At 49.6% G+C, this 13,370-nt stretch overlaps 4 protein-coding genes across 4 annotated transcripts; 1 reads left to right on the top strand and 3 right to left on the bottom strand.

Moving 5' to 3' along the window:
* Window positions 1-42: 42 nt before the first annotated feature.
* DEU56DRAFT_773474 (uncharacterized protein) lies at window positions 43-2,940 on the bottom strand. The gene is made up of 9 exons (XM_041351565.1): window positions 2,591-2,940; window positions 2,414-2,538; window positions 2,258-2,359; window positions 2,000-2,204; window positions 1,871-1,945; window positions 1,658-1,817; window positions 968-1,603; window positions 495-910; window positions 43-438 (listed from the first exon to the last, which is right to left on the bottom strand). The coding sequence occupies exons 1-9, from the start codon at window positions 2,684-2,686 to the stop codon at window positions 190-192; spliced, it is 2,064 nt and encodes a 687-aa protein (XP_041213643.1). The 5' UTR covers window positions 2,687-2,940; the 3' UTR covers window positions 43-189.
* Window positions 2,941-4,304: 1,364 nt separating this feature from the next.
* Window positions 4,305-4,751, bottom strand: DEU56DRAFT_471153 (uncharacterized protein). Its single transcript, XM_041346387.1, has one exon. The coding sequence runs from the start codon at window positions 4,626-4,628 to the stop codon at window positions 4,383-4,385; it is 246 nt and encodes an 81-aa protein (XP_041213644.1). The 5' UTR covers window positions 4,629-4,751; the 3' UTR covers window positions 4,305-4,382.
* Window positions 4,752-5,616: 865 nt separating this feature from the next.
* DEU56DRAFT_868619 (phosphoribosyl anthranilate isomerase) lies at window positions 5,617-8,272 on the top strand (the record flags this gene model as incomplete). The annotated part of the gene is made up of 2 exons (XM_041355503.1): window positions 5,617-5,942; window positions 5,998-8,272. The coding sequence occupies 2 exons, from the start codon at window positions 5,617-5,619 to the stop codon at window positions 8,270-8,272; spliced, it is 2,601 nt and encodes an 866-aa protein (XP_041213645.1).
* A 1,319-nt stretch (window positions 8,273-9,591) lies between these two features.
* DEU56DRAFT_773507 (fido domain-containing protein) lies at window positions 9,592-12,143 on the bottom strand. The gene is made up of 9 exons (XM_041351566.1): window positions 11,967-12,143; window positions 11,565-11,795; window positions 11,357-11,450; window positions 11,103-11,305; window positions 10,901-11,014; window positions 10,584-10,847; window positions 10,430-10,510; window positions 10,259-10,375; window positions 9,592-10,058 (listed from the first exon to the last, which is right to left on the bottom strand). The coding sequence occupies exons 1-9, from the start codon at window positions 12,081-12,083 to the stop codon at window positions 9,963-9,965; spliced, it is 1,317 nt and encodes a 438-aa protein (XP_041213646.1). The 5' UTR covers window positions 12,084-12,143; the 3' UTR covers window positions 9,592-9,962.
* Window positions 12,144-13,370: the final 1,227 nt, after the last annotated feature.

Below are 13,370 nucleotides of genomic sequence, written 5' to 3' on the forward strand. Positions count from 1 at the left end.
ATATAGGATATACCTCCTATTCTCAGATCTGAGACAACCACAAAACAAAATAACAAGATAATATTGTAGATCTTGGTACAACAGTGATAGAGGAGTAAAATATTAAGTGCATACGACACACGTCCTCCAAAAATAATCCAAACCCATCGACAGAGAGATAATATGCAAGCAAGAGTCAGCACGTCAGTCTTACATATCTGTGCACCAAATCTCCAGCTTCCCCTCACCCCTCCCCTTGGCGTTCGCTCGTGCAGTCTCGATGGCAAGTTCATAATCGCTGCCATCTCTTATCGTCACTTTCACATCATCTTCATCCTTGAACTTGAGACCCAGACCGTCCATAGCAGTGCCAAACTTGCTCGTCACGCGCTCGACAAATTCTTCGAATAATGTGTCTGGCGTTAGCGTCATTCCACGCACATCGCCTTGGTAGTGCAACTGCAATGCACGTGATGAGCCACTTAAAATAATATCAAGAAGACGATGGAACGGACCTTGACACGGATATTCGACAATTCATAAGGATCGTCATACTCCCCACTCACATACCCCTCTTCCTCCTCCTCGTACGCTGTCTTCGGCCGCCTCTGCGTCGCTCGTCTGGTTGGTTTCCGGCGCATGCTTCCACTACCGGCGCGGGAGATATTGGCTCCGATTGGCGCCTCAGGGTTCAAGGACCCCTGCGGATACGGCGTGGCGATCGCATTGCGTGAGGGCATCCGCTGAATCATCGAACCAGTGCTCAAGTTCGAGCCCGTAGTCCCTGGACTTGACTGTACGCTTCCCTGAGGCCACAATGCCACGCGATCGACGCCCATGTTAGGTAGCGATCCTGGCACGGCAGAAACTGAATAGTCTTCCGTGTAGGCACCAATGTAGTCATCGAAGAAATCTGGCTGTCGAGCCGATACTGTATTAAAATAATTGGTCAATATAAAACAACCAACGGCTTCAAAAGAACACCTACCCTCTTGGGAAGGAGGGGCAGCACGGAGCACGAAAGGCGCCTTCGGTACGGGAACGCTTGACTGGAGGCTAGCTGGCATCGCAGGATACCCGTTGTCAGGAAGACTCTGAGCTTGGTACGGCTGAGGTTGCTGATACTGATTACGTGCTGGCAGCTGGTTCTGATATAACTGCTGTTGGTATTGTCTCGGCACCTGCGTTGAATCAGGGTGGGATTGAGGCGCAAATGGAGGCTGAAAGAGAGTCCCAGGTTGATTGACAAGTTGGCTGGGCATAGGTTCTTTTTTCCTTATAGTCAGTCCTCTCGACACAGCTACGGCTACACCTGATGAAGGGGTTGTGGGACGAATAGATGCTATGGTCGTGTTGCTGCGCGAAGGTGCCATGGAGTTGTTCCTCGACAAAGGTGATGTAGGTGACCGTGCAGGTGGTTCAGCAGAATCGGATGGTTGGCGACTAGAAGTGAGGGTGGAAACGTTGATGCGCGAAGGTGCGGCAGTGTTGCTCCTCGACAAACCTGACGTGGGGGGCAGGGGAGGTACATTAGCACCAGACGGGAAGGCGGGAGTAGTGGGCCTTAGACCCGCAGTCGTTGTTTTAGAGCGCTCGATGTTAGGCCGGCCGATGGGATCAGCACCTGCAGACAATGAGCATGGAAAAAAACATGAGAATGGATAAGAATAAAGCGTACGTAACGCGGGAACGGTTGCACTTCTCCTCAACCCATCGTCGTCCCTTTCTTGATCTTTTTCTTGATCTCTTTCTCTTGCTTTCTCACGCTCCTCCTTGAGTTTCTTGACGCCAGTGAATTCAGTGAACGCATCAGTGGCGTCTGATGCTGCAACAAGTCTCTGCACGACAGGAACTCAGCAAGGATCCATTTATAAACTAGATGGAGACGTACCGCTTTCCCAAGATAGTCTTTGCTCTTGGAATTTTTGAGCTTATTCTCCGAGGGGCGGTACAGCACGCCCACAGGCTATAAACGTGCACCATTAAGTATCATCGCTGCAAAGTGAGGAGGATGACCTACAATGCTAAAGACCGTATATCCCTCTCCACGATCTCTAAGGGCATCGTCAATCACGTTGTGCTCATCGGTCACCTTCTGATTGCGCGCGTCCTCCATCTCAGCTAGCCCCTCAGCCGGGTAGCCAAGATAAATATGAGAAAGGCCTTTATTGAAAAGCACTTCAGGGGAAAATAGTTTGAACTTGAGGCCGATTTGTTCATAATTACTGCAGGATAATTAGAAAATCGACACACAGAAGAGCTCACAAAGAACACTGACATGGCTTGGTTCCCACGAAGATAAAGCAGCGCATCATCAAAGTTTTGGAGAGCGACATCGTATCGGCTCAGTAAAAAGTTAGAGACCCCGCATTGAAAGTAGCTGGTCCCGAGAAGTTGTCAGCATGATAACATAACAGGCAGAGAAATAACGCACGCAATAGCAAGGAACGGATCAAGGGTTGTAGCAGCCATGAACTGCTCGACTGCAGCCTCATGCTCACCGATCGTGGCGTAGATTAGCCCCATGTTCGTGAGGATTTTAGAGGAATCTGCAATACGCTATTGAAAATGATAAGCAGAGATGAATAGCTGGATGGAATAAAGAACGGACCGAAAATGAATCCAGGGCCTTCTCGAAATCCTGCTCATCATAGGCCTTCAAAGCTGCTGCCCAAGTGTCCAACTCTGCTTTCAAGGATGTGGCCATAGTTATTCCTAGCGATTAAGGATGATGTGGAGGTACGGGAGGCGTTCCAGACGCGAACAAATGCTTTGAAACAGAGCACAGAAAAGCGCAGCAACAAAGTACCTGGAGGGGGCAACGGAACAAGAAGGGAATGAAAAGCAATAAACTAACTATCAAATGTGGGCCGGCCCCGAAAGAAGACAAAAAATACTGTAAAAGAAAAAAGAAACCAAAAGAAGTTTAAGGGGAACGAAAGAGAAATTGGACGCAGTCGCAGGTCGTTGGACAATTATCATTCCAGATAAATAGGCCGTTGTCACGGGCAGTGCGCCCAATTAGGCTAAAAATAAGCCGGCGGCAGTGTACGGTCATGTCGGTCCCGCACTCTCATCTAGCTACAAGGCACGATACACTGTACTGATATCACACTTTACACAGGATTCAGCATAGCACAACCGTGGAGAGGGGGTAACGACGACCAAACGGTACCTCACCGTTGCAGATCCGTGGAGGGTTACCACCCCTCCGCAAGACAGGTATTCTCATTTGGGTTTTCACACCGCAGTAACTCTCTGATCGTTTCCCATATAAGCCCTAGCCTCGTGACAAGCCTGTCTTATATACTACCACGGATCCTGGTATGTCAATGTCGCGCGTGGGCAGAATGGTTACGAGTCTAATATCAGACTTGCTTTCCCGCAATAACTGTTCAACTTTCTCGCGCATAAACCAACTTCCGTCCTTTGGGTACAAATTTTCCCCTTTCAATATCACGCGCCTTTGGTCTTGTTTCTGCCACCCGAGAATATAATCTGTCACCTGGTAGACCCGCCGAGGCTTTCAAGAATATTAGACGTCAGCAAAGTTTTATTTTATCCTCGTATTAATTGTCTTTACCTCAGATTCATTCATGTCACAAGGCGAGCCCTGCAAAAGTACAGCTGCGGCAGATTGCGACTGCGCATTTTCAAGAGACTTTTCCACTGCAACGCCGACGAGCGCAGATTGCAGTTCCAGCTATTCATCGGTGAACGTAAACATGCTATTGGAGCCTCGGCATCCATGGCAGTAAATTGCCCGTCCGAGCTATCACGGTTTATCGACCAGTATATCTCTCCGTGCAATCAACCTATCAAAATTTCACAAACGTATACAACTTTTGCAGGAATTAGGCACATATGTGCTATGCAAGGCTGTGGTATGCCTTCCGGCTCAGCCATTTGCAGTGTCACAATTTCGCGGTACAACACGTGTAAGGCCGGGCAGTGCCTACGCAAGTATTGGTAGGTACTAGGTTGTACTAGGGGGACGACTAATAAACATTGAAATTGAAGAACTGATAATGTCCTTCGGACTGGTCCCACGGTATTTGAAGGACGGGGCGAGGCAACTCCCAAACCTAATTGGAATTCTCATAAATCTATTCCGATTTAGTTTTTTAAACTCGCCGTCCCGATGGGATATACCGCCTAAATACCATCCAGAGCACACGGAAGTAATAATCACCGAGGAACGAACCGCAATGGGTCACGGCGATTCGCAAAATAGGCAGTGCGGGTAGTAGGCTCTAAGTAGGCTCTAGTACGGGTCACTTTGAAGACATGCACGATCTTCACACTGTGCGTCATTCAAAGTCGAAAAATTATTCTGATACATTCTTCTTATACTATAGCTAAGCGGGGTGTACATAAAACACTCCAGGTGAACCATCTCTTGGTCATTGAAATACCAGGCAAGTATCATGACTTCTGGACGGATACGTGGTCGAAGCACTCCAAGCGACACTCAGCTGATCATGGATTGATGTACAAGCCGTTGTAAGCGCGCTATACATATTCTCGATAACGGTTTTCATTGCCTCATTAGCTGGACAGGTGTTTACATTATGCCAACAAGAAGGGATGACGAGAAGGCTGAATTGAAGTCCACGCGTCCGTTTGGGCGAAAGGGACTCGCCTTGCATTCAGTTTGATGTGTTGTGCTGTGCGTGCCTCGTGTGGGGCTGGGTACATCAACGGCCAGAGCCTCCCGTTCTATATGATAAGCGTCATCTGAAGCAGCTGGAAGATAGCCATGGTGCGTCTAATTACATGACAATGGATGCGCTGATTCTGATATTGATTTGTGCTCCCGAGGCAGGCAAGTCGCAAAGGGCGGCGATCATCGATGGTCCACGCTGGATTGATATTGGTCGCAAACTTCGAAGTTCAAGCTTGCATCTCTCGCTGGTTGACAACGGAATCTACCCTAGTCTTGGAAAAGTCGTTGAACTTTCGTAGAGCCGAGGTGTAAATTTCTGGAGATAAGTGCAAGTTTATGTGATATTATAAAAAGTCTAGAGTTCGCGCATTTCAGGGGTATATGACTTTACGACACATCCACCCAAAAGTGCAATTCTTTCACCTGATGAAAATACGAAGCCTGCTAGGTTTTTTCTTTGAAACCCGTTCAGCGCTCCGGACTACGAGTCCGTTTTCTTTACTGAGATAATGCGCGAACTCGTGGGAAGTCAGTGGAGCATACTATGTATGACGTTGTGCCAGTGGTTTCAGGTCGGTTTCAGGCCTAGGTGTACGTACATGTTGGACTCGGAGGTGTGCCAGACCCGAATAAATGATTCCCTTGAAACTGATTCTGAATCAGCAATGTGGAGACTGCCGAACGGAATGAAACTTTCAAAAAGAAAAGAAAAGTGTATCTACAGTCTACATGACCAAGTACGACGCCGAGCTCGTTCTCGAGAAGACAAAAATTGAATAGCAGAAAAAGAAACCATAATCAAGTACAAAGAGGCATAAGTGAAATGGACGAGTCACAGCCGAGCGGAGTTTTAAAGATGATACGTGATCAATATTACTGATTTGGCTGATCGTCGTGACTGACTCAATTGTTTAAATAGCAAGTACTGCTAAAGCGCGCTGTTCGTTGCATAGTCCTTGTCCAAGGTCAATATGACGCCTACTCCGCTGCCTGCAACGCTCTCTGGCGATATAGACACGCTGATGATCGATAACTTCGATTCATTCACGTGGAATCTCTACCAATCACTCTCACTTCTCGGCACACATGTCACTGTCATCCGTAACAATGCCCTCACTGCAGACCAGCTCCCCCTTCTCCGCATCAACCGTCTTATAATTAGCCCGGGTCCTGGACACCCAAAGACTGACTCGGGTGTGTCCAGAGATGCAATCAAGTATTTTGCAGGTAAAGTTCCAGTTTTGGGTGTATGCATGGGTTTGGAGTGTATCGTCGATGTATATGGTGGTGAAATCGGGTCAGTCCAAAGTCATCATCTTACTTGTATTCTAAAATAACACCTTGCCCTTCAGTTATGCCGGCGAAATAAAGCATGGAAAGCTGTCCCCCATCACCCATGACGCCCGCTCCATCTTCCTCTCCCTCCCGCAGTTCATCCAAAGCACCCGATACCATTCCCTCTCCGCATCTCTCCTTAGTTTGCCCCCTTGTCTCATGGTCACCAGTGCCACCTCTGAATCGGGTGTCATAATGGGCGTCCGCCACCGCACCTATGTCGTCGAAGCTGTACAGTACCACCCAGAATCCATATTATCAGAGGAGGGTGAAGGTCTCCTTAGGAATTTCCTCTCCCTAAAAGGAGGCACTTGGGAGGAGAACCCCCACGCTAAAGTGAACGATCCAGAGATGCCGCCCTTCCCATATGAAGCTCTCACAGACAAGTCCAAATCCATTACCACAGAAGCCGCCAAGTCCTCTGCCCCCTCCATCCTCACAAAAATCGCACAAAAACGCACCTCTGACGTCGAAATCTTGTCCAACACCCCGGGGCTCACCCTCCCAGCCTTAAACGCGCACCTCTCCTTGCACCTTGCACCTCCACCGATATCCCTCTCCAAGCGGCTGCTCCAAGCGCGCAACGGGATGGCACTACTTGCCGAAATCAAGCGCGCGTCGCCGAGCGCCGGATCAATTGCCCCACATACATCTGCCCCACACATGGCACTATCCTATGCCCTCGCCGGTGCAAGTGCTATCAGCGTGCTCACAGAACCAACATACTTCCACGGCCACCTCGAGGACATGCGGGCCGTCCGATCGGCCATCGACGGGCTAGATTGCAGGCCCGCTGTGCTCAGGAAAGATTTTGTCCTCAGCGAGTATCAGGTTGTGGAGGCCCGCCTGGCTGGCGCAGATAGTGTTCTTCTCATCGTGGCTATGCTGGGTAAGGACAGGACACGGGCACTGCTCGAGTATAGCATGACCCTCGGCATGGAACCTTTGGTGGAAGTAAACTCTCCATCCGAACTTCACATTGCGCTCGACGTTGGGGCCAAGATCATTGGGGTGAACAACCGGAACTTACACTCGTTTGTTGTTGACATGAGCACGACTTCGGGCGTCGCAGAGGTGCTGGAGCAGAAAGGTAAAACTGGAGAGGTCATCTTGTGTGCGCTGAGTGGCATCAAGAGTCCCGCTGATGTGCGGGCGTATAGGGAGCAGGGGGTGAAGGCTGTCCTAGTCGGCGAATCACTCATGCGCGCAGAAGATACGGGCAAGTTCATAAGAAACTTATTGGACTGGGATGAGCCTATTCCAAAATCCCCCTCTTCACCCGAAATCCCAAAATCAACCCCCCCTACTGCACTCGTAAAAATCTGCGGCATTCTCACCCCTTCCGAAGCCCTCAGCACAGCAAATGCTGGCGCAGACTTCCTTGGCCTCGTCTTTGTCCCCAACTCAAAGCGCCGCGTGACCGTGCACATTGCGCGAGAGATCTCTTTGGCTGTGCGCAACGCCTTCCCGCTTCCTGATGACGATGACGATGAGGGTGAGGCTGAAGATGAAAATTCGAATCTACCCCTTCCGTGGTTCACATCGCACACCCATGCCTCCTACATTCCATCACACGCGCGCAAGGTGCGGCCCCTTCTCGTTGGAGTCTTCCAGAACCAGCCCCTGCGCTTCATTCAGCGGGTCGTGCGTGACGTTGGCCTCGACATAGTGCAGCTGCACGGCTCAGAACCCATCGAGTGGGCCAGGAGCATCGGGGTCCCAGTCATAAGGGTGGGCGGGGTGCCTCCTCCTCCAGCGCCGGAGTCTGCTCCTGAAGAGAATCCTGAGAGCACAAGCGAGGGGAACGAGGCTGAGGAAACTCACACCGCCCCTCTTCCATCTCCAGATCCCCTCGCGATGCTCACGACACCCGGATATCATCACTTTATCCTGCTCGACACCACTTCCTCCGCTCAGTCCTCGTCTCCCAGCGGTGGTACGGGAAACATTCTCGACTGGTCGCTCGCAGCAGGTCTTGTGAGGAAGGGCGAGGTGCCTGTTATTTCTCCGGACGTGAGCATCAGCGCATCCCTGAGCAGCGCCGTAAACAGTGCTGGAGAACAAAATGACGATGACGAACGCACAAGCACCTTCCCTCTCCCCCTTATCCTTGCTGGTGGACTCAATCCTTTGAACGTGCGCGAAGCGGTTGAGCGTGTGCAGCCGTGGGTGGTGGATGTGAGCGGGGGCGTTGAGCGTGATGGGGTTGATAGTGAGCTTGAGAAAGTGGGAGGAAGGAAGGACGAGGAGAAGGTGCGTGCGTTTGTGAAGGCTGCCAAGGGGATGGAATAGGGTGTTTTGGTGGGGGTGGGGGAGTGCTTGCGCATTGCGTCTGGAGTTTGATGTACATACCCACATCTTGGCTAAGGTATGATGTAGATCTCGGTGTTCTTAATCTTCATGTGATGTTGTATTAATTTAAGGGATGCAGTGAAATAACATACTAGCGCAACGATCAGTTTTCAGATTCACTTGCAGCTTGCACGATGCAGTCGAGCACTTCTTCCAATTTCTTTTGATACCGTGGAACGTCTCCGATCGGCGAAACACACACCTATATTTCTCCTCACTCCATCGGATCCTCGGAAATTTTGTTCGCTTGCCCTTTGACGTGATTTCCACGCAATATTTGGTGCCTATCGGTAAAATGTGCGTGACAGCGCAGGCCACCTGCAGCATGTGTGGCATAACTTACGGGTTCAGTGATTGGTGACCTGCACACTGTCCCAGACTATCGCTATCAGAACGCGTTTTTCTGAGAAGGTCTGTTTTTTTCGATCGCGATCTTTTTGTTCAATTGTTCTTCTTCTGGATACAGAATCCAGATCACACACAAGGATACCCTTCCCGTCCCGCTCTGGCGGAACCTAACCTTCCCCTTCCTACCTCCTTAGCGAATCGTGAGGCTCTGACCCTTGCTCTCATATCTCAGCTTATCTTGTTGCAAATCTTCGTCTTCATGACAAGCGCAGATTGGAAAGTGAAGTGTCATGCTCTGTCATTCTCGTCTTCATCCTCGGTGCTGACATACTACTAAGACGCAGAGGATCCACAGCACGCATAACATCCCTGCGTGTACGGAAGGATAACTACTCGAGATCAAAGTGCACCTTAAAGCCTAACGGCTCTTTATAGTCGTTTCCTTATGGTCAATGATACGATACAACGGATTATATCTCTCAAAGAAGAATGACGAGAAGGCTGGAGTGGAGTCCATGGCGGTTCGGCGAACTTGAACTTGAAGGGACTTGGCTAATTCTAATATTACACTCCAAGTGTCGTTATGGAGCGGCGATGGTGCTGCGTCGGATTGGTCGTGGATCACTTCTATGTCCAGATAATGTTGAAGGCGCACTGATCACACTCACATGAAGAGCCTATTTTCTTGGCGTAAACCTTGCTTTTGGGAGTAGCTGGGGAAGCTGTCCTGTTACGGCAGATTTTTCAGAATGACGGCACAAGGCCCAGCCCGCAGGGGTGATGGATCATTGACTCACTGATCAGTGAATCATTGAGCTTCCCCATGACTTGTAAATTCTTCGCGACTCGCGATCAGCTGCAATCCTCATATGAGCCGATCCTTCGCTTTAACAAATACTTAATAGAATCGACAGCTATCATACATCCATGGCGAGGTACTAGTATTTGGAATCACTGAAAAGTGATCGTAACGGGACTGATATCATGAAGTTAATGGGGATGGGTAACTCTGCGAGGAAGCTATTGAAAGGAAGGGGGAGGAGTATAGCATGAGCCTGATAAGAAGCAAAGGCAAAGGGATTAATATACTAAAGATTCCTAATCCACTACCGAACGATGCGAACAAACGCCAAAAAGAACGCATACAAAGACACGCATTACTGTAAAACACTTCTACACTTTCTTTTTCACTTTTTGAAACGGACCGTGGTGATAGAAACGCCCAACTCGCCGAGCGGGCAACGACTTGATCTTCTTCGACCTGAATAACAGATCACGGAGATTAAACACCTCCCATAATCTGTTGTACTTCCTCAAGACTCGTGTTCATCGAGTCTACGAAGCAGTTGATAAGGGGCTGGAAGTCACCTTCCCAGGCCTATAGGATGTCAGCATTGACTGGTGTGGGTATAGGTGGGAAGGAAGTAGTGTAGCGTGTGGGATGACAAGACAAAATTTTACAACTCAGAACGGAACAGCAAATGAAAAAAAAAAAAAAAGTGAAACACGGGGACAAAGCAGAATGACGAAACGGCTCAACAGAAATGGAATGAGCACAAAACTGTAGCGAACGCTCACAATGTTCAACGCATCGTAATATACACTCCTCAGCGACGGAGTGATGCAGAGCGGCGGGAATCCATGACGCATAAGCGGGATAGACGAAATGAGGAGTGACATGCGACCATTTCCGTCCTGTGTCACGACTCAAGTCAGATCACAAGGAATGAAGAAAGAAGGAAAACGCACATCAAATGGATGACATCGCACGAAAGTAACATGGAGCCAAGCAGCCGTTGCAAACGGGTTCCTCCAGCGCGCAATGTATTGCTGTATCTCACCATCAGTACCCCAGTCGACGCAAAGCGCCACGCGGAGTCCTGCGAATAAACACCCCACACACCTTCCCCATTCGACAGATATATTCCAGCTGCTGGTCCACGCGCTCCGCAGGGCAAAATGCGAGATTATACTGCTGACTGCGTCTCACCACTGACTTCTGCGTTGTTTGCCGAGTGAATCCTGCATTGATATAATGCACGCCTCCGACCATTGGGTCGTTGATCTTCACTTTTGATGTGCGCATCAGTTTGGCATGCACAGCCTGTACCAGTCCAGGGGTCAGGAGCTCTGGACGCTCATGGCATGGAATGGTGGCAGAGAAAGCCTGGGACAGGTTGAGAGGGGGAAGATGGTAAATAAGAATGGGAAAGGGCTTACGTCTTCGAGGTCAGTTAGCGTTTGAATGATGGCCTCAGGGTCTTTAAGATCGCTTCTAGCATCGCATCGCACTAGGTGGGGGGCAAAACCCCAATGAGTGAGTGCATCTGCAGACTAGGTCGACAGAAACATTAGTGCCATAACTACCATTTCAACCGCAACGCCAATTCTGCGTTTGGTTATCTGCGGTTGGACGACTCACCTCCCCTGCCAAGTGGAAGGTGCCCTCGAGGTGATGTGCCTTGATCCAGATGTAGTTAAGGTACTGTCTCTGGTATGGACTAGTGCGCCACGCCGCTAGGATGTCGGCTGACGCTGGTGGGAGCATGGGCCAATTGAAGGGATTAGCATGCTCGCGCGCAGGCTTCCAGCGTTGGAAAAAAGTCAGGGAACCGGTGCTGCGAGCTATCAAGTGGTAAATATAGAGTGTCGTGAAGCGCGTATGCAGGATCACACCTTGCTGCTCCGTATCACCTTGCGCTAGCATCCGCACTGTCGACACGAACTGAGCAAACGCCGCGCCATTCTGACCATTGATACCATGCAGAACCTGAATTAAAAGACAAGAGCCAAAAAACAACATGATTGTGGTGTGACACCAAAGAAAAAGCAAATTAATAAAAATATTTTAGCCCCAGCCCACAGATACCACCGAACTACGCGCCTCGTCGTAGAGTGGGAGAGCAGTGCTGAGGGACCCGCCGGCCGCGCGTACATCGGCAACGCGCACCTGGAAGAAAGGAATGGGAAACTTTGGAAGGTAGTAATCTTCCCAGATGAGAGCTAGCGCTCGGAGATGGCGTTCGATATCGGCGGGAGTGGTCGCAGACTGCAGACTGTGGAGGAGCTCTGTAAGAGCAAGTGCATCTTCGGCAGGCACACAGCCAGGTAAGTCCTTGAGTTGGGGGATAGTAGTCACGACGAATCAAATAACAAGAGCAGATGGATATGGAGATTGGTTTCAGTTGGAGCCCAAGGGTCATATGCACGACGATTTGGGTGTATGGAAGGAGATGGAAAATCTAAAGTGAGAGTCATCGATGGCGTCGATGGCGATTAGACTCACAACGAGCTCTGGAACGCTGCTGTAATCCCAGCCCGGAATGTGCATCGGTGCCAGCTGGGGTGCATGAAATTGAACATGGAAGCCAGACTCGGGATCTACGTCCATCCTAGAATGCATCAGTACTCATCACGAAATCAGAGGCAAAATAGGCTCACATAGTGTGTACTGAGAGCGGCTGCACTTGCACTAAATAAACTGGAAGTGAGGGACAATGATATTCCGGATACCGGTTGGTCAATCAATTAATATTACCTCGAGTCTAGCAATGACTTGTTTGGGAGGATGGTCCGTGACTGGGCGATAACTTTGTGTGAAACTGTGGACATGCTCGATAAGGGAGGTCATGGGGTTCCAGGGTCTTGTGTACGAAGGCTGGGTTGCTCTAGCCCAGGGCCGCCCGTGGTCAAGGAAGTTGGCAATTATGGAATCATGATTAGGAACGGGCGAAGAACAATTGGTATGGTTAAAACCAGTCGCGAAGTTCCAGCCTCATGGCGTGGTATGCATTAGCAGTGCAGCATATCTAGCCGCGCTGATCTGATCGCTCTTTTATCAACCTCTATACAAGAAACGCGTAGAAACCGCGCAGAAATTATAAAACGAGGGTATCTGTAATTCCACGCTGATCGCTGGAACTATCAAACCCATGATGATCCATCAGCACATGCTGGACACGAGGACCAGACGTCAATTTGCTTCGCTGCAGTATACTTCATCCTAAGAGAGTGTTATGAAAGAGGACTCCCCGGGAGAGAAACGGCGTGTCAGTTCAAGGTGAGTATCATGTTTGTAAGCAGGGTGACTCCGAGCTGCCTTTTCAGGTCATGGCAGGCCAACTTGTTTCAAACCGCCGCCATACCACACAAGCCTGAGACTCTCTTCCCCTTTGCCGCTGCTTCCAAGTATTCTCCGAGCCACGCCGAATGACATCGAAACCACCGAACGCTCATCAGCGCAAGTCTTCATGACAGCGCTCGAGTCGTGCCCATCACTTCATCACGGTTCCACAATTAAACATTGTCTTGATGCCACCGTAACGCTCCCTTTGATTTCTCGCCACTTTTAGTATCGTATGAACCCTTTTGTCTCTACTCTCTCATATAAAATGGCCTCCTCGTACTTAGCAGAACACACCCAGATTCACTGACCCGAACTTGAAAGTCTATCATCACTTCAAATTCGTGATCTATCTCTTCTCTTTGATTTTTCACTTCCCATCAAGCTCGTATGGTTTTCGCTGCCTCCAACGACGTTGGCGTGAGTACTCCCATTTTTTCGTGTATAGCATCTAAAGTGTAAGTATTTAACGTTCTAACTTCGACCGAGTTCAGGACGCTATTCATATCATCGACTCAGTGGGTGGTGATCTGGTGGTCACATGCGACCCTCTTATATTCTGCAACC

The sequence above is a fragment of the Suillus clintonianus genome (genome assembly GCF_016758775.1).
Source record: "Suillus clintonianus strain FC179 chromosome Unknown DEU56scaffold_6, whole genome shotgun sequence".
In the NCBI taxonomy this organism is placed as follows: Eukaryota; Fungi; Basidiomycota; class Agaricomycetes; order Boletales; family Suillaceae; genus Suillus; species Suillus clintonianus.